This window comes from Varroa jacobsoni, unplaced genomic scaffold (genome assembly GCF_002532875.2).
Source record: "Varroa jacobsoni isolate VJ856 unplaced genomic scaffold, vjacob_1.0 scaffold_524, whole genome shotgun sequence".
Taxonomy (NCBI): Eukaryota; Metazoa; Arthropoda; class Arachnida; order Mesostigmata; family Varroidae; genus Varroa; species Varroa jacobsoni.
Genome location: NW_019213426.1, coordinates 52,973 through 73,586, shown reverse-complemented (window position 1 = coordinate 73,586; position 20,614 = coordinate 52,973). Strand labels below are relative to the sequence as shown.

Here is a 20,614-nt window from a genome sequence, read left to right as displayed (position 1 = left end):
CTCTAAGAGACGGGAGCAAGATAAAGCAAAAATAAAGATGGTTTCAGGCCTCTGATATATATATCGTTTGTGTGCATGTGCAGCTGGATTTATGTCTGTGCCACTGCTGAGCATGCTGGAGAGAGTGGTCACAGATGGTCAATATGGAAACGAAAGGGCTGGCAGCAACTGCGGCCATCCCGCTGCTTCGTAGGCCGAGGAGGGCAGCTTGCAACAGTAGCAGCAGCAGCATCAGCGTGGGTTCTGACCCACTCGCATTATACAGATGCTGTCTTAATTCCTTTCGGTAGCGTTAGGAAACACGAAATCTGTGAAAAACATGGCGAAAGTAAACGAGAGAAATGTAATCAGAATGAGGAAACTGACGAATACAGGCTACGGCGTTGTTTTGACGTATCTTTTATGAGTTCGGGTTTACGTTGACCCTTTCTTCGCTGGACCTTTCTGGTAATGAACAGACCATAGCCAGCTTTTGCCCTATGCTTATCCATGGGTTTTTTTTTCTAAACAACCGAGTCCGCCTGTTGCATCAGTGTGTTACTGTTACGATAAAGATCTGCATAGAATATTCTATATATGTGGTTTATCTCTGTCTTTGTTGCTTGCGATTAGGTCAATAATCTGTGTATTCCCACAGACGTATGGATATGTTATAGGTATATGTATATATATAAAAATGTAAGTAATGTCATAGAAAGCAAAACGTTTTTCAAGCGTCTTCAACGCATTTGCCGGTCGTTCGAAATATACGGGAACCTTAAAAGTCGTAGTTGTGTCAGCAGATTGAATCGATATATTTTATTAACTAAATGCAATCAACAAACTCCTACTTTCGAAACATTTAGGTGTTGAGCGCATCGACTGATAAAAAGAGTCTGTTTCTGATGGGTTACGACGCAAGCGCATCCCGGGACGCACTGCCCATGAGATTTTGATAGATGTTTTGATAGTGTCGTTTGCTTCAGTCTTCTTATATGTATAGCTGCATGCTCGTATTATATGATTTATAAAGGCTGTGTAAGCCTTCTTGCTCTTAAAAGCAGCACCTGTTAGATCCTTGCTGATGCGCCTGGGTGCTCTATGGACAGTTGGCTGTCCTACTGACCCCTTCTCGGTCGATAACTTGATTCTGTGACGTATTAAGCAGCTAGTCTTTGATGATAAATCATGTAACTCGTGTCCTGGCTTCCATGTCTGCTAATATTAATATGTTTTTAGTATTTGTAGAAGTACATGGAACGTGCCACTTTGGTCTTGAAATGGGCATACAAATGTTAACTGAACATAATTTTATATCCATTTATACCAACGAGCATTATTTTATTACAGTTATTATTATTATTATTTTATTATTATATTACAGTTATTAGTATTAGCAGGATATTTTCATGTGATTATGAAAGGACAACAGGCCTATAATAATAGTAATAGGCTTTGCAGAAAATAGCCTAATAGGAATTAATATTTCCATATCAGTTGTACATTTACCATTTCTATTCTCTTCATTTTCTTATGCACGTATTGCGCCATTTGGCAAGTGTCTAATCAAACCGATACAGGCACAAACTACCACAGGATGTCATCATCTCACCAAACGTTATCATGGGACCTCTCCCTTGAAGCTGAGATCTGAATTAGAAGTTAGACATGGTGCAATGTATTTTAGAATAGCGTCTCTGCGTGGTACCACCTCGAGCGCATCGCTGAGTGAAACATAAAGCTATCTCCCGCCATATAATGGGCACCTTCATAGGTGCAATCATCCGCTGTAATCAGTGTAACGTTCGCTAAGGTTCGTCCAAAGTGCCCGAGTTAACGAGGCGTCGCTCCGTCGGTTTTTCGATTGTTTGCTCCTTTTGTTCATCCTTACTCAAATCCTCATTTACAACGATCTTTTTTATTGCTTGTTTTTGTGCTTATCGATTGCGCCTTGATTCGATTCTTATGTAGCGGTGCATCACTGTCTCGTTGCCCTCTGGTGGGGCTCAACTCGCTCAAAACCAAAAGCGATGCCCACGGTTGAGCCGAGCTAACAGTTCAGCTTCGTGAAACGTTAAACCCCTTGAAAAAAGGGGTTTAACGTTTCACGAAGCTGATTCGAACACTGAAGCCAACAAGAACTGCTAAACTTGATTATCTATTCAGGGTTTTTTCGGCCACACGAGACCTATCGAGTGCTTTAGATGAGGCTTTTCTCTGTTATGTACTAGATCACGCTGTCTCAACTGAAGATGCACATGTACATATTCACGTCGCTCAAGGCATTTCGTCATTGTCTTTTGTATGAAATCAAGATTAAAGTGGTTCAATAATTAACAAAACGATTGCCTCCATTTTTCCCGTCTCAACATCCTGTTTTGTTAACGCATATCATTGATAGTGTATTATATTGTAGATGATAATATCTCTCTCTCTTATTACATACAATAGCGGAGCATAGAACTATTTCGAATGAGATCCCTGTTACTATTAATTAGAATCATAGGATATACCTTGTTATTATAGGAACCTTCATCATTTATCTTTCTGGCATTGTCTGATGTGATTTTTATTATAACTATGATTACAAGGATGGAGGTAAGAGCAGTTGTGATGCTGTTCTTAATACTATATAGCGACGGGATTACTGCATATTTCACTGGAACCTATGACTAATACTACTCGCAAGACTATACCGTAGCAACAGCCAAAGCCTAGTATTACATATATATATAGCCGATATGTCTATTAGACTATATTGGTCCGTATGGTAATATGGTAAGAAAGACAGGCACGTCCTGGAACCCAAAACGGAAGTGGATTAGAAGTGAAGCGTTTGAAGACAACGGATGCAAAGCATTGAACCGCAAATCATTTTAGTGCAGTACGTACGTGCTGTTTCCTTGGTCAGTAAATAAGCCACAGTATGAATACAAATATGAAATCCATTTAGGGCTCGGTTCGGGATGGGTTATGACCCAACTTTTCACGCAGCGTTGCTCTTCCTGACAGAAAAACCCGTATGCAGCCATGACGTAAAATAAAAACAAGAATATCATGAGAGGGCATTCAGAGTATAAGCTATACATGTTCGTCTCGAAACTATTTCACTTTCGAACCCATGTTCTAACCCCTATTTTTCAATGAATGGCTTTTAATAACACATTGCATGGGTAAGCAGAACGATACGCATAACAATTTTTCCATGTTGAGATTCCCCTCTAAAAAATTATATTTTGCCTATAGCGTAAAATTCGTTGTTTAAGATCATCATCCATTAATACTATCCTCGGTTTCCGTACCGCCGTCGTTGTCGTCGTCGTCGTCGTCGTTATTATTATGATAGCATTAGACATGTACTCAGCTCTTAGTGGAGTTCATGTAGTCAATGACGGTACTGCTTGTGGTCGTCTATACGGTCTTGTTGCGTGGTAGTGAGTGCTTTTTCAAGTAGAAATCGTTATACATCTTCAACATATGCGATAGCTGCCCTCCCTTCCAACTGTTTTGTTGTCTGTCCAATGGCCGGTGTAACGGAACGCCAAATACGCAAGCTGACAACTCGCTTTGCCGAGCCATCGCGGCCACCGCTAACAAGTTCAGCCATCCGTGGACGGTTTGTATCGTTTCTAGCATCATACTTGTCCCGTCAATGTGTGTCCTGGTTAAAAGTGTAATGGTAACTCGTCACTTTGAAGCTGTCGGTGCTTCGATTTTCTCTGTTCTGTTCTATTGTAACAGCAAAAGCAGCTGCCGCTCAGAACATGGTCGAAACGAAATACCTGTTTTCAAGGAGTCTCAAAAGGGCCGACCTTTCACACTTAGCAGACAGGGGAACGTCGACGTTTCTTAAAATGCTAGAATATTAATAGCAGGTACACTACTAATGATTATTAACGCTCGTTCACTAGGGAAACATACTCCGTGCGATACAAAGTGTCCTTCGGTACCACTGTAACGTTTAAGGGGGGGGGGGGTCGAGCTGAGTATCATTTGAATGACACAATGAAAACGTTGTCATTTAGCAGTTTCTAAACAAACCGGGTTCCGTTTTACATATAATGCTATATCTAACTGGATGGATCGTGATGTAATGCGGAAGCATTTAATTTAGGACCCTGTATATTTCATCGTAGATCTTGAATAAAATGCTGGTATAGAACTTTTAAATGCTTCTTTCGTAACAGAAAAGCTATTTATGAAAAAGCTGTATCTTAATTAAGTACACTAGACTTGTGCATATTTATTTAAGTCAAGCCGATATAATAATTGGCTATTAAAAATCCATATATCTCTCAGTTTGGTTAGTTAGTATCAGTGCGTTGCAATCCCGGCATTAATGTTTGAAACGTATGCTCAGATATAGCGGCTTACTGTATTTGGCACTTGCAAGTAGATATCATGGAGGAAAAGTTCCCCGTATAATGTACTGCGTCCAGATACCCCACGACTAGACTTTTAGGGTACTCATTAACAGCGAACTCGCGTGACGACCATTGGCTGGCAGCTTTATTTTTGACAGTTGGAAGCCCGCCGTATCTTCTATGTGTGTTCCGACCAAAGAACTGGCCTCGTACTTTCAAGTACGCGCCTTTTGTTTTTACCCAAGTATTAGTAACCATCCTAGTTAGACTGAACTCCTGCCAGCATCGTTCGTGCTGGATTGCGCGCCTCGTCCTGTAAATGTCACTTGTCTTTTCAATGTTTTCTTTCCATTCTACTTGCAAAGCGATCCATTTCACAGTGGCCATTACCTGTCAGCATAAACAGTACAGGTTCTGCTAGTAGTTTGCCGCGTTTTTTCTCATGGCGTCTGGCCAGACATCAAAAGAAGCGTCCAACGAGAAAAAAACGACAGGACGCTATCTCCTCTGAGGAAAGTGTATGTACTCCCCTTTCAGCATGGGCTCAATACCTAAGATCCGTTTAAATGCGCGTTTTCTGGCATTACGCTACGTTTACAAAGAAAAGGCTGGTAGACAAAAAGATAAGGGAGCGAGCAGAACTGCAAAATAAATGGTATCTACAAACCGCAATGAAGATGCAATAACCAGCCATTCGAATAATAGAAGACCTATTTTCTTCTACTTCGTTCTTTCGTAGAAGGATGTTTGTCGTCGCTGCCAACGGTGTCGTCGTTGCTATTATTGCCAATAGATTTTATGATAGCATATTGTTTCGATGATTACTCGTGAGATGCTGTGCCATCTGGGTTGAATACTCGTGTTGGCTCTGAAAACGTCATTGATCGTAGTTTACTGCGGTGTTGTCAGGTCCAACGGCGTCGGTGGCGTTATTGACATCGGCGTACCAGGGAGGGTGTTAAGGCAGTATCAAAGTGGGAAGACATTAGGTTTCTGATTCGTCCAGTCGTTTTTTTCTTCCAAACAAAGGATGTAGCTCATCTAACTTCTACAGAATGAACTTATCCGTTTGAATCGCTAGCCGCTGTCATCGTCGTCGTCGTCGTCGCCGCCGCCGCCGCCTTACTTTAACGGTAATTAAGACCGCCACTGGCTTGGCTGACTCTGGGCTCTGTTCACTTTGTCTGCGAAACAGGTTCGATTGCTTAATGAGTTAGAAAAGTTCGATATTTCTTAGGGTGGAATGCGTAGAGTACGCTGTCGTAACAGCCTTTTTTTTTTTTAACACATTTACACACAGCGGGACACGTGACACTGGATCCTTTCGGCTACAGTAGAGATATGTTCAGGAAGCGATATGACCATTATAAATACATTAATGTCGTGTTTTTAAATATTTGTGAGTATTGGTGAAGACCTGCGTTAAGTTATTCAACCGAGAGAAGGGGTAAGACAAAGGCAGCAAGCTTGACAATCTAGCGATACTCGCGTAGGCTAACTCGACAACTGCTACCTGAAAAACGTTCCGTTGAACGCCTAAAGTAAACGTGTGTATTTGTCCTGCGGTGGTATACCCTAAATAAAGAAAACGACAAGCACAGCCCCGAAAACCAAGAAGGGTAACGCTGGTCTGTCTGTTTATGAAGGGATTCTGTAAGCGGGTTGACTTTCACTATCCACATACACTATCCACACACTTCTATTTTCTATTTCATAAATATGTTTCATCACGTTAATTAATTTAGAATAACAGCAATACCAGAATCCGCAACAATAGCAACCAGGAAAATAAACCAGGACCAGAATGGAATAAACATTTTATCTAACTAGTTACAATGGGTCAGCTTCATTTTCTTTGGCTCATTGCTTCCAAGTGTGGCTATAACGCATGTATTATTATCGTATACACCGTAACTCATTTAACCCACGCCATAATTATCAGCGTGGGGCATTTAACAATATTTAGACGACTCGCACCTCTACGCTAGACGTTACGTACATTACTATGCCAATTGTGATTCACGCACCAAGAAAAATGGGGGCGAGACTAAAACGAATTTAGAAAACGCAAGTACTTTCGTTATTCTGGTAAATGCCTTTAGTATAGCTAAACAACGCTAGTCTTAGCCAACGGCAGTCTCTCATTGATACAGACCATTCTATTGTGTAAAGATGGTAGAAGAAAAAATAACTTGAAAACTTAAAGTAGCCACCGTAAAGTGGACAGAATTCCCCTTATTGTTTTCGCTACTTAGCAGAGAAAATTACAGCATATTGTCTCTTATTGCCGTATCTGGAAGGATGTTCACGTTTGATTTAATAAACATATAATTTTTTTTATACTACTGTTTTTTCTGTTACCAGGAAAAAATCGACAGATAAACGGCTCGTAAGGTAATCGAGACGTTTTTAAATTATGTACCCAACATCAGCCTGACGCTTGACGTTCGCTACGTCTAGACTAGGGCAGAATGTACGCAAAAGTCTTCACGGTGCATCCTGGAATGATGATGATGATGATGATTTACGCTTTAAATCTTGTATGCACCGTAAATGAACTTCCTTCGGTAATAATACGACAGATGTATTAGTAAACTTCCTAGCTGGGTAACCTAAGAGCGCTTTATAGCTAGTTTCGTAGTATGACTGATCTTCAGTCGCGGTTGTTGGCCGACTTTCATCTATGACTGAGAAAGTCCCAACCATTTAACGAAAGATACCGACAACACAAGTTTTACTTAAGCGAAACGGCCGTCAAATGTTGATCGATTTCTGGATATGGCAAAAATACGCATTCTTTGTCTTCTCGACAGTTATTAGACAATGGGAGTAGTGTTCTCGCTTTAGCATGTCTTTAAACGATCTATATCGATCCAGATCAACCTGCGAATAGGCCAGCATCACTACGCGTTGGTGAACCCTATGTCACATAAGTTAAAACATTGTCAAATGTGCCAATATATTAGGCCCTGGTAACTTCGATTCGTTGATCTTGAGGAGCTTACAGACATCATAAGAGGCTCATTGATTGCACAGTGTCATAAATACTCAAGAGCATTAGATCAGGATAAAGCTTTACGTGGAAGATTAGTTCACCTTTCTTCTTGAGATAATCTTGACCGCCAGGTTATTTAACAATGACCATTTTTACATCGTATCTAGTGGTAATTAACATATAAAAAAATCTTGGACGATTGTGTCCATAGTAATTACGCTCGATGCTAAAAATATCACTCGGCTTGTCTTAAGTAGCCAGACATTTTGATACTGTTGGATGATGGAGATGGAGAAATGTGGAAAAGGTACACTCACTACCTTTCCAGACATCGTTAACCTGCACCAATCGGTAACTTCAACAAAAATTCGCGACTGTTAGTCATGGTGCCTCTCCGTAATAACGCCCAGCGTCGATCGCTGCTGATTCGACAGTTGTCTATAACACAGTAGCCAAAGACAAAGGCAGCACAGACGTCTTGATGAACGAGATTCTGAATAAATATATGTCTCTATATGTGTGTGACAGAACGATGCCTCTTTGCGAAGCGATGCAGCAAGCGACGCATCTTCACTATCAGCCCCAACATGGATGGTCTTACTACAACAATGGTACAAGTTTGGCCGCAACACGGTGATGAGATAGTGCTTACTTTCTCTGCGTAGACATGCCTTCCTTCATCCTGTACGGGGCGAGAATGTGCATGTGTCAAGCATCAATGTGTGTCTTCTCTATAGCTACGTTCCGGGCGTTTTTTTTTTCTATCAGTAATTGACTGCTACTACTACAGTAAAGTGAGCGAGTATAGACGGAGCCGCTGCTGCAGCGTGCCATAATCGCGGATCACGACATGGTCAGGTTTCTGCGCCGAAGAAAACAACGCCAATCAGCTGGAACTGACTCGATAGTATGAGCGGCATTTGGGCAATTCGAAGAGCAAGAAAGTTACTGTTGGGCTCCAATGAGATCTTCCCGATGGCTGACTGACCGTTTCGAAAAAGCGACATCGTCAAGCGCATTCGAGTCACAAGACCAGGACCTCGTGCTTCGTGTGAGATGCGTCAGTGCGTAAAACATTTCCTGGGGCATTGCTTGCACGAGCTAGGATTCCGGTGTGCAGATTGTGTGTCACAACTTAGCAAGTGCTGAAGCACTCTAATGGGTACTATATTATTACTAGACAGTAAAATGAAAGTGAACTTCGTGCCCCTGTGAACTTTTCGTTGTAGACATGACCACGATATAATCGCCAACTCGTTTACATACGTATGATTACCAATGTAGGTACTAACAAAGGTTATAAAATTCCTGTACGAGCAGTGATTAGAAAATCAATTGTGGTACGCGAGTAGTATGAATCATGACCGCAGTGTAGACCCTCTCAATCGTGTTGTAAAGCTAAGTGACTAACGCCAGCGTCTATACAAGTTGCTTGGGGCCGTTCATCAGATTATTCCGTGGGGAATCTCTATTGGCTTTTCCTGATAATCGCCAACAAGTACGCATAAAGCGGGCATCTTAAATTCGTTACTAATAAGACTGCAATGCACATGTGTGACTTAAACTTAAAGTCCAAGTTAAATCTAATATTAACGGCAGTTATCTACCAAATGTTTCTGCTGAAAGTGTGCTTTGAACATTCCCGTCTCTAAGCCATCACAGAAATCAATCCTGACCGTTAACTCTTTATTTTTAGCTCGTTCCAATTCCATGGGCCATTCGACGGGTCCCCGTCCAGCTTGCAGGAATATGTCCTAGCCGCACTACTCTTCCAGTCGTTGGTTTGGGTTTAGAAGAGACGACTGACGTGTAGGAACAACGCTCTTAGTGTGCCATTGTACCCAGTCGAAACGTTTCCGCTACTCTTATCAACGAGGCCTTGGCCTTCGGTTCATGACTTCATGAACAGGGCTTAACGGATTTAACGTTTCGATTATCCTTACCGTCGATCGGAACTAAAGCCGGGCGGTGGAATGATTCGGAAATGTCTCGTACTAAAGAAGGATGCGTCCAAGCGGCAATATTGGCTCCTGCTTACGGCCCGACACTGAGGAGGAGCAGCGCGCTGTAACAGAAAAAAGACAGAAGGCGCAGGTTCACAGCAAAGCCAATAGTAATACTGGTTTTGAAATTATGCCACATTAACGAGAAAAATGAACCTATTAACGAAATTATTCACTATTTCGATCGTACCATTTCGTGCACGAACGTCGAAAAGTGCCATCGTGTCTGTGAGAATGCTTATGAGTAAATATAGACACCATACAGTAACCTCCACCATAAACGGTGAATTATACCACAATACAATGCAGTCCATTATGTAGTATTTTTACATACTGGATATCAAGAAAATTTTGCACTACAACCTATAAGAGAAATAGAGCGTGGTTTATTAGGATTCGATGTACACGTGTTCGTGTGTTTTGTTCCAAGATGACCTCTATAACAATCAAAGATCCACAGGGCAACGCTCGTCAAATTGCAAATGCCAGCTAATGCTTCCTAGTACCTTAATGGTCTGTTTGTTGCTTACGTGTCTTTGAGAGAATGTGACGAAAGAGATACGGATTGTAATGAACAGCAAACTCTCTGTCTAACCGCATCAACTAGCGGTTTCCTTCGTGTGAATTTTCTGGCCCATATGGCCTGTGTACTAGGAGAATAGATATATTCCGTAAAGCAACGATCACTAGTTTCGTTCATCACAGATTTACCATAAAGAAAGAAAGAATGAATGTTTGCGTTCGGCCTGATCGAACCTGTTAAGGGCTAAACCTGGTCTAAACCTTAAAGAAGCGAATAGCTTCTTTGATGCAAGTTCCTCTCCATTGTAGAATTTTCATTCCCAATACTTCGGCATACATTGTCCAAGATGCTACTGAAATTGAACATGCCCTTGTTCGTTATAGATCGTTGCTGAAGTATATTCAGATGACTGTACCGCCTGTGACCGCCACCGTTTTTTTCCAGAAAATTCGCTAACAGTCAACTATGGTGATCAGATGAACTTATACAGCATAAAAAATTACGAATCTACGCGTTCAGCCGAGTACAATAGCATGATAATAAACAGCAAATAGCGAGCAATGGAAGCATTGTCTTTTGCCGAACGAAATGTGCCACGTTAGAAATAAAATGGCATTTCGCAATTTTTCCAAAAAATAACTATTCTTCTAAATCCTAGAAAAAAAAAAAAGACAACTTCTAAAAAAATGTTGAGACAAAATCAATTAGTGTTTTCGATTATTCCAGTTGCCCTTTGATGGTCTCTCATATAAAAAATTTTAGATACAGTTATCATAATCTTTGGGTCACGTTGCCTTGCAAGGTCCAATTAACCTACGTGTTGTTTGTTTGTTTGCCGTAAGCAAAGAAAGGTGTAGACTTTAAACCTCTCGCTACCTAGTTCCACCTGCCTAAGACACTGTAGAGACTGCCTCTAGACCTGTAGCCTAACACCAAATATGTGCCTGTTGTCGTCCAGCTGCGCTTGTGATGCAGACAGTCATGTCGTTTCAACAGTTTCTCCTTGAAGCGGCTTGAACCGTTGCTGTCTTGCCCTCTCGTGGTCGTACTAAATTTCGACAGAATCTACGGTAAAAATGTGCTCCACATGGCTCAGTTGATCCCTTGGGACCGACTTTTGCGATGACCATCGCTGGTTGTAACGGTCATGTTCTCGTCCGCTACGGTCAAAGGACGTACTTAGGCCAATCTAGAAGGACGACCGAGAAAGTCAATCTGATGATGAAATTTACCATACGCCTACTCCTGTTGATTCGCAGAATATCAGGACGTAACATACGAAACAATACCGTGATTTCTGTAATATCATGAACTCAACGTTAAGCTAAACAAGTGCCCAGATATGATATAAATGAGCGTCCTTTTTTTTAGCTTCAAGCAGTATACAAAGTTTCTATCAGACATTCAGAACTGATATTTGTTAACTAATGACCTAGCTACAAACACGCGACCCTTCGAAGCAGATCATAGACTCTCACGGGCTTAATAAGTATATAAATAGGTTCGTGCTCTTTTTGTATGAATATTTTTAATAAGGTACTGGCGGAGATGCTATCGTAAGCAGTCTTGTTACGGTTCCCTTTGCTACAGTAAATTATTGAAACAATATCGAGAGCAATAATAATAATAATAATATAGGGCGTTAAAACTAATTTTTACTGGCCAGTCTATGTAGACTGATGCGCAGCCTCACTATACCCACCACTATTAGCAATTACATTCAACCTTTTTCCTGTACACGTTGCTGACAAGCCTACGTCGGCTTCTGCATAAACCCTGTTCTAGCTTGCTTAGCCTGCCGTGCCCCCGTCCCCTTCTCTCCGCGTATCTCCCCGTACACTGCGCCGTTGGCCAAAAACAGAGGAGAGGACACGATAGAAAAGAAGTCACCCTAGAGGGCTGCCCTTCGGAACGCTTATGCACCAAAAAGCTCTACAATGAGTGTGCATTTGGTGGACTGGCTTCGAGTTCAACGCGTGTCTGCTTGGCACTTTTTCTCTGTAGCCCCTTATTCCTGGAGAGAAAGGGAAGAAGGAGGCAAAATTTTTTGGGAGACGTTTTGTTGAACAGCGTTGCGAAATGACGCTAGAGGCACTGGTAGTTACGGCGGCTGTCAGTGCGAAGGAATAACGAGAGCAACGTAGCAGCATTCAGGAGCCTACAAGGGCTGGCATTGATGTGGCCTGAAGCCTATGACCAAGGAGGCCCTGGGATACAAATCCTCGGGTTGACCGACCCCGGATAAGGACGAGCGTTCCTGCCTTTTCCTTTTTTCGTCTCCAATTTTCGATGAAACGGGAAAAGGTTGTCTGGGTAAAAGCTTCGTAGCACTTGCTAGAGTCATTTGGGATCGTGTAGAAAAACGAAGCCATGAAGGCAGCAGCTAGTTGTGAAGAGATGCTACGTAACAGGAGCCTTCGGTGGGGAAGCACGGTCGGTTGGACAACCAAGGAAGCGAGAGGTGGAATAAGAGATGTTACGATGGAAAAAAAAAGAGTAAACGAACCAGCCAATATCTGTGAACGGCGAGAGCGCCCTAGAGAGACATCGGCCTACGGTTTGAGTCAAACGGGTAGGATATCGCAGGATGCTGGCCATGCCTGATGTTTAACCAGTTTTGCCATACTTCACGTCTGGACTATATCGTCCCTCCTCACTTCGACTTTCATGCTGCATCTAGATGAAGTTGGAAAATTTAAAGAGCTCGCGAATGGCAGTTTTGGGAAGAAACCCGAGTAGCAGTTGTCCGTAGTGCATGCGGGGATGGCGACGATGCAGCTACTACTTCTGTGAAATCGTTGGATTGACAGCCTTCAGGATGAACACGCCAAAATTATGTGTTTTATGATAACCGACGAGATCGAAATCTAGAGGCTTCAAAGCGAGGCCCGTTTACTCGCAATCGCGACCAGGATGATCCTGAATATCAAAAAAAGGGAGCATTAGTGATCCTAGTTCAGAATGACGCCTGGACTACAATGAAGGCAAATCTAGTTCTACGTAGCTTTGCCATTTGTGTCTGGGCCAATTCACATGCAACAAATGTGTCTAACAGAGCACAAGTTTTGGCTGAGTAAGCCATGCTGGTCATGTGGTAACCGCCTGATTTATTTTTTGAACTATATTTAAATATGGAAATTTAAAAAAATAGCCGCTGAATCTTAAACAACCTGGATTTCTATGAACTGAATAATTTAGGAGACCTAATCATTATATCTCTTACTAGCTCCGTCCATATAGGACCTCAAACCTATCGACAGTTGATAGCGAGCTCATTCCACTTTCACGTATTTCAATCCAAATAACATCAACTTATCTAATTACGACTTCAAATAAGGAACCTCATATATTACATCACAGTCGCTGTATACTGAAACATGTAATATAAGCAATGTTAACAAGATAAAAAGACCTTTATCTTCCAAGGTAAAAACCTCCGTTATCGATAGGGTCAAACGAGTCGCTTATTTTAGCATTTATTTGAGGTCGCTAAGCGTCAAAACATTGCTGAGTAGGACTCATAGCAACACAATAACAATAATTGTGAAGATCAAAATAATAATCTCTACGCGATTTTCGTAATTTCAGCTCAAGCGGACCTCACATGGTTCAGCCAGCAGAAGACGCATTTCCGTAGCCCACAGCCGATGACGACAAACATTTTTTTACGCGAAACTCGACCGGAGTGCGTGCGCCGCCTCTACGATGGGGCCGCCGCTAAAAATGACGGTCAAGAGGTATGCGAAGTTGTTTGGGGCGACGAACATCGACGGAAGAAGAAAGAACTCCTAGAAATTGAAACTAGAAGGGTGAGTATCATGGCACTCTTCAACATCTTTTATTGACAAACGAATCCGTATATATGCGATTCCCCAACGTGCAACTTCATTAAAGCTGAATAATCAAAAATTGACAGGTCACACAATACGTAAGTCGGTGGGTAAGCAATTCGATAAACAGGTTTCAACCTCTTAATTTTTCTTTATTATTTAAGGTGAAACATCCATTTTTGCAACTAGTACGACTATCCGGTATGCTTGCCATATTTCAGACAAGGTTGGGGTGTTTCAGAGGTGCTTATTAAATAACTATTTACTGGAGCCTTTTTCTAAATTTGAGTGTCGGTGTTAAAGAGCTTACGATAGAGTACATGCCTAAATACAAGTGCTAATATGGTTAGATTATTTATTATTATTATATTACTATAATAGGGCTCTGGAAACAACAGACATTCTATCCTGATCCAAAGGTCAGGCGTGTTCAAGCTCGGCGATCAAACGAAACATTTATTTATTTCTATGATAAGCCTAAAAAGTATATGGTCTGTCACAGAACGGTATGACGGTTTACGCTCATCTCAGAAATAATTGAGAAAAAAGAAAGGAGCTCTGTCCCTAGAAAGAAAATGACTTCACAGAGGAGTTGTAAGAAGCCTGACGTCTCAAGCGCTTCTTAACGTCGAAAATGGGATAAACGTCTATGTAGTCGAACACAGTTATCGTGCGTGTCAACGGCGACAGCTTTGGCGTTTAGCCAGTTGTTTTTTTTTTGTTACTACTTGAAACAAAAATACATTTATACGCATCTGATAGATAACTCAATGCAGGGTTTATGCAGATTGCTCTTGCGCACTTTTGAGCTAAGCGACATTGGGCTGCATTGGTGTTAGAATTGCCTGTATATTTCGGCAGACGGGCATGCTTTGCGACCCAGTCGTGAAAAATCGAGCAGACTAGAATCATTGCTAAGCTTGATAGACAAATAGGCGTCCAGCCGCTTAACCGCAATAACTATTAGTTAACGAACAAGCAAGCAAACCTATACGAATATAATTGAGCATCGTATGCACTGGTCGCTTTAAAGGAATATCTAATCCCTGCGCTTATTGTACTTATTTGTACGTCTTCTTTACGGGCTGCGGGTACCGGAAGGTGTGTTCCTTAGGTGAAAACCCTGTAAGCATGCGAACATACGAGGGTATATGTATAGATATAAAGTACGTACATCTCCACGTAAGATATTCAATTATACGTATGCGTATATTTGTAGCACATAATCCCTATGGCCGAAAGCGGAATAACGTCTCGAAAGCATGATTCGTGATTATGATGCCTAATTTTTAAAGGTATTCACGGCACTATAGTTTCTAGCGAATTTTAACATTGAGTTATCGTTACAAACAAACACACACTACTATAGTTGTTTAGCTTCGTAATGATCAATGTGGAGTGGATGGCTGGCTGGCTGGCTGGCTAGCTGGTTGGCCTCTATTTGATATCGCCAATCGGCCGATTGGTAACAGTGGCCGCCTCGACTCGTAACTCTTCATTAGGTGATGATACAGTTCCGTTTAACATGAGTGCAACGATTCAAAACTTTTTATTGTGAGCCAAAGTCATAAAAACAAGTTATAGAGTACACTGTGCGAGTATTCCGTGTTATATCTACTCTATTACGGCCGACGAGTCTGGCCATTTTATATTTTCACTCGTATCCTCTATGTAAGCTTAAGTAGACAGCCATTAAAAGCTATCCTGAAAGCTAGAGTAGTCGATGCAGAAACAGCCTATGAGAGCTACGCATCGGCTAACATATATTAAAAATTCTATACCACTTGGCTGATCACAGAATTGTAGGCCGTCTCCTTATTGATCCCTATAGCTGCACTCAAAAAATCTATAATCAATATCTTCCATCGTGCATGTTGTACACGAATAGCTCTCCACATGCTTCAGTATAAAGGGGAAATGCTGAAAGGAACATACATATGGGCTATTACAGAATCAAATACAGCGCATATTCCGATTGCGCGATGGCCACCATTACATATAGTACGCATACAGTCGATAGTGCAGGTAATTAACACGGGGGCGTCATGGTAGAGTGTCTTTCTATTGTCATACAGCTCGTATCTTATCTCTGATTGAGTTCCGATACGTGTCTCTTGCTACACAAAGCAGAAATTTACTCTCACCTTAACTATTGCCCAACTGAGTAAACACTCTCTTATCCACGTAAGCTTTGCCGTCTCGTTGAGAGTACGTATTTCGCCCATATCTTCGTGAGGCAAGTATTTAGATTTGTGAGCTTTTTGGGATCCACGAAATGACCTCTTACCTTCCTTCTTTTATTGGTTGAGGATGTGCTCATTTGGAATAGCTACGTGTCACCAGCTCTGAATATGGTCAGTAAAGATGGTTCCTGTGTTTCATTAATCCTATAACGTATGTATATATCGCTTTACTTGACATGCGCATTAGCGTGTACAGGCATTCGCTGCATCTATGTAGACTGAAACCGAAGTGACGCGTTCAACGTGTGGGGGTTACCCGGATTGGGTATTCACTGATTTATCAGTAGATACGAAGAATTGTCCAAAAGATGTAAACTCGTCTTTTTTCGTCCTACTCATTTGGCTCCAGTTAGCCTACCATTTTAGGACTGGGCTCATCATCACCCATTGAAGTGGTCGATCGATAGTGTTGATGCGGCTTATCCTATCTATCTTCACTTAGTCAAGTTTATAGTTTAAAAAATTGTTTAAGTAAGCAAAAAAAAAATAATTTAAAACACCAGACGAGGTCTGGACAACATAATATTGTAATAGGATTTAGAGAGAAATGTTTACTTAACGGATCGTCAGATGGTGGATTTTGCTACATTTTCATACTTCCTAATTAATTAGCCCTGTTTGATAGTAAATGCATCTTGTTTTCACGTTTGTATTAATCCCTACCACTTCTTAAGCCCCTCTCGTACGGATGAAGCTGCAAAGGTGTATTCACCAACGTTCCCTTTCCACGCTTCTTATGTAACGCGCATTTCGCGCCCGACAAACGGCAAGAACATACACAAACAAAGATACAGACTCACGCGGACGTGCTACATAGAGTCAGTCCGACGGCAGAAGCTAAGCCGCAAACAGCTCTGGTAAACGAACGAACGGCGTGAAGTACAGACATCGCGCGAAGTGCGCGAGACGGACGAAGTAAAGAGGCGGAGCAGTCGTTGGACGGACGTAATCGAAAAGAGCGACGGTCAGAAACGCTTGTGAACGTGGATGCCACCTATCAAGTCATAGACTAAAGGCATTTTGAAAGCGAAGCGAATTCATTTCAACTGGCGAACGTCTCATAACGGGAATTACGTGTGAGGGCAACCTGTTCGTGTAATGGACATCGCCTGAATTATATTATATATTTACGAATGTGACGAACAACTTGTGTAATGTGAAGTAACTTTAACTAACAGTGTGGATTACTAATTATGGACTGTGCTAGCAAATGACCAACTAACTTCATTAAGTTGCGATAAAATTTCTTGTAAGTGTAACGTCACTAGAATAAAGATATTGTGGCGCTTCGTCGCTATTTCAGCTGGAAAAGACCACTTGCTAGATAGCGTAGTTTAGCAGAGTTGGCTCTAAAGAACGGAAGTCAGTCGGGTTGTTCCCAACAATTGATTTTTTTTTTTAATAAAACAAATTTAAAAGCAACGGGATGGCTGTAATAGTTATTTTTGTAATGCTTTTTCTGTGGATGCTTGATAACCTCGAGACAAGCGTTGCTCTCAAGGCTGGACTTCGAGTGCTTATCGCCAATTAACGGGCAGAAGACCGAACCAACTCTGTCTAGAGTTTGACCGTTCTAATTACGGGAAAGGATGTGCCAATTGAAGCCTATCGACTCTTCCGTCCACACTATGTTACCGTCCTTGTGGAGAGAATTTGTTTCGATATGTCGGATCTACACGGCCTTTTCTGTTTGCGACGATTCTTTAAAGTTCTCGCCGTGGAACCTCCACCGAGATTTCGACTATTCATCCTCCGTGAGCGAGTCATTCTAATAAGCCAGTCCGGAGCCAATGGTTACCATGAAGGCCAGTAGAATTTAGAAGCAAACAGACGGAGAAACCTAAAATGATTTAACCTACGTCGTTTTGGAATGGAAGACAAATCGAATAAAAATGAAAATTTTTGCTAAGCGTTGCTATTAGAAGACCTCAGTCCCAACGACGTCCGAATGAAGTGAACCTTTCTCACAATGAAACAAACACACACCACCTCCAAGTGCAATCCCCCGTAAACTCAGAAATCTACTTAGCGATGAAGATCGACTATGCCATTTCTGTACTGTAATAAACATGTGTCCCATAAAATTGTCTATTAGTTGAAACTAGGATGCAGGAATGCCTCGAATAATATGCAACATCTACCCTCTGCATGGCACAAGTACAGCTCCTCGTCAATCGGCAACTGCTGTTGGCACCGTTCTGTTCGCGTTTCCTATGATTCGATCTTTGGCTGTATTTAGAGTCATCAATACCACTCAATGTCATAATTATTAAAATGAATCCTTTTAAAATTTAACAACAAACGTTTTCCGTGTTTTCTTTTTTTTGTTTGTTGGTATCGAAATACTATGTTATAGAATGACAATGAGGTATTATGTTGACGAAACTGCTAAAACTTCTACATTTTTCCCTCCATTCAGTGGACCACGCGAGACCATTCATAAATAGGTGAAGTGAGCCTAACCGAGTTAATGTTACAAGGCATTTTACGGTAGGACCATTAGCTTATTTCTATTCAACGAGATGATTCTAATATATTTCGATTCCGGTTTGTTTGGAGGAAAAAAAGGTCGTCGTTTAGCGTCGGCTGTGGAACGCAAGCGCAGTAGAGTATAGTAGTCACTACTATAGCATACCGGCAAACGTTATGAACTCTGTCTGTTTTTCGGTACTGTGAGTAAATTTACATATTGTACGTTCATTATCATCAATGATTGTAGGAAGTATGCGGCCCTTCGCGGACCAAGCTGCCGACACATAGAACAAGCATCTACTATATCTATCATGGCTTAACAGGTGATTGTAACACAGATGTCGGCGGCAGCAGCACCCAATGGCTGTTTCCGGTTGACCGAATAGAAGTTATGATAATACTGGTTTTTATTATTAACTCTGCTACTTCTGGCTAGCTGTTCGCATCGTAGTAGAAACAACACGTCATCGTCATCGGCACAATTCCGCAATTGCTACGGCTGTCCTCGGGAACGAAGTCCTGTTGGGGGAATTAAGCTCCCATCTGCCTTTTAACCATTAGCCACTGTTCTTGTTCACGACCGCCATCATCATAACATTCATTTCGCTGGCCCTGAACTTGGTAAGGCCTCCGGATCGTCGACAATTTAGCTGCGCATTACCCTTTCCCAGCAGATCTATCGTAGACACGACTAAACTCATTTCGGAAGCCATATTCCAGATAAAGGGGTGGATGCCGTGCGCACGCTGACAGAGACACACACACACTTTCAAGTTCTTACGGATGACAACACCTGCCGCTGCGAATACCGCTGTTCCCCTTGCGCCGGCGATGATTATTCCGCTGTCAATATCGTTTCTGGCAACTCGGCGGTTAGGCTGTACGCTGTTTGCCGAAGCGTGTATTGCTTTATCTAGCGTAGATAATTCTTTCAACGAAGTACATTTTTGTTAGCGCTACTATCGTTGCCGCGATCGCTGCTACTTCATACTTCCGTTACAGTTTGCATGTTCCGCAAAGGTATACAGCCGCAATACAACACAAAAACGGAAGTCTACTTTTCATCTTGTTGTATGCGAAATTTGTCTTTCGCTATGATCTATCGGCCCATCGTATACGTCTTTATGTACAGTTCGAACGTAAATTGTATCGAAACTGCTTAATCTTCCTTGTAAGACGCATATATATATATATATATATATATATATATATATATATATGTATATATAATACCAGTTAGAAGCGTTATTAACGTTTTCATGGTGCTGAAGCACGCGTGACCAAGTAATAGGTTGTTGACATGTCGAGTTTGAAGAATTCGCATACAATTCTTCAGTCGAATCTATTTCTGAATATTATGAAGGGATCTGTTAGAAGCAGAGGTGAAGTGTTGCATTTCGTTGCCATTGACAGGCTCCGGAAGAAGGTCTGAATTGATGTACAATCGTTTTGTACTTCGTTACATGGTGCAAACACGCTGATGTATTCCTCGAGATAGACTCATTTAAACATATAACGGTATGAAGCTCGTGTGGGATTTCTGCATTTATATAAATATATATGTGAATATATATACGTACAGATAAAGATGGCTGACGCTTAGACATCGTATCTAACAGCATACGTCGGCTTCTTGCTTTTCTTCTTACGAACTGAGTGTCATTACCGTAGACAGTAACACCGATGGACCACCATAAAAAACGTCTACGACAGGACAACTTGCCAAGGGATGCGCCACTAACACGTTGGTAAACAGTGGGTGGATGGCAGACCAGCGGCAAATATATATTGATGTAACAATATATTAATATAGTGGTTCGCAGCAGTAACATGTTGGCTGTTGTCAATGCTGCTACGGCCGTCATTCGTCATGGCGTGATGCCGCGACATTGAAAGATTTTTTTTTTGTTTGTCTCAGTGATACTTGCTAAGCAAATGACCAAGTGGGCTTTTTCTCTTCGTAAGTGCCATTATTATATTAGATCCTATGGATGCATGCATATTTGACGTCCGCTACTGTAGCCAAGACCAGTTACCGAGAACATGGTTTCGTTCTGAGGCAAACAATGGCTGAATGTCTACAATCTGAACGGTTGGCCGTTTGATACGAATTATCGCGGTAGCTCGAATTTGGATACGGCGACGTAGGGAATACAAACGCGTCCGAATGTCGTGACGCTGCGAGGATAATACTACGTCAAATCG

General features: G+C 41.7%; 1 protein-coding gene across 3 annotated transcripts in view; it reads left to right on the top strand.

The window, feature by feature from the left end:
* gukh (NHS actin remodeling regulator GUK-holder) overlaps positions 1 to 20,614 on the top strand; it is a 162,656-nt gene that overhangs the window by 118,183 nt on the left and 23,859 nt on the right. For all 3 annotated transcript variants that reach the window (XM_022834427.2, XM_022834426.2, XM_086968582.1), the window contains exon 2: positions 13,453 to 13,673. In XM_022834427.2, the coding sequence (XP_022690162.1) occupies positions 13,453 to 13,673 (221 nt within the window). The remainder of the gene's footprint in view (positions 1 to 13,452; positions 13,674 to 20,614) is intronic.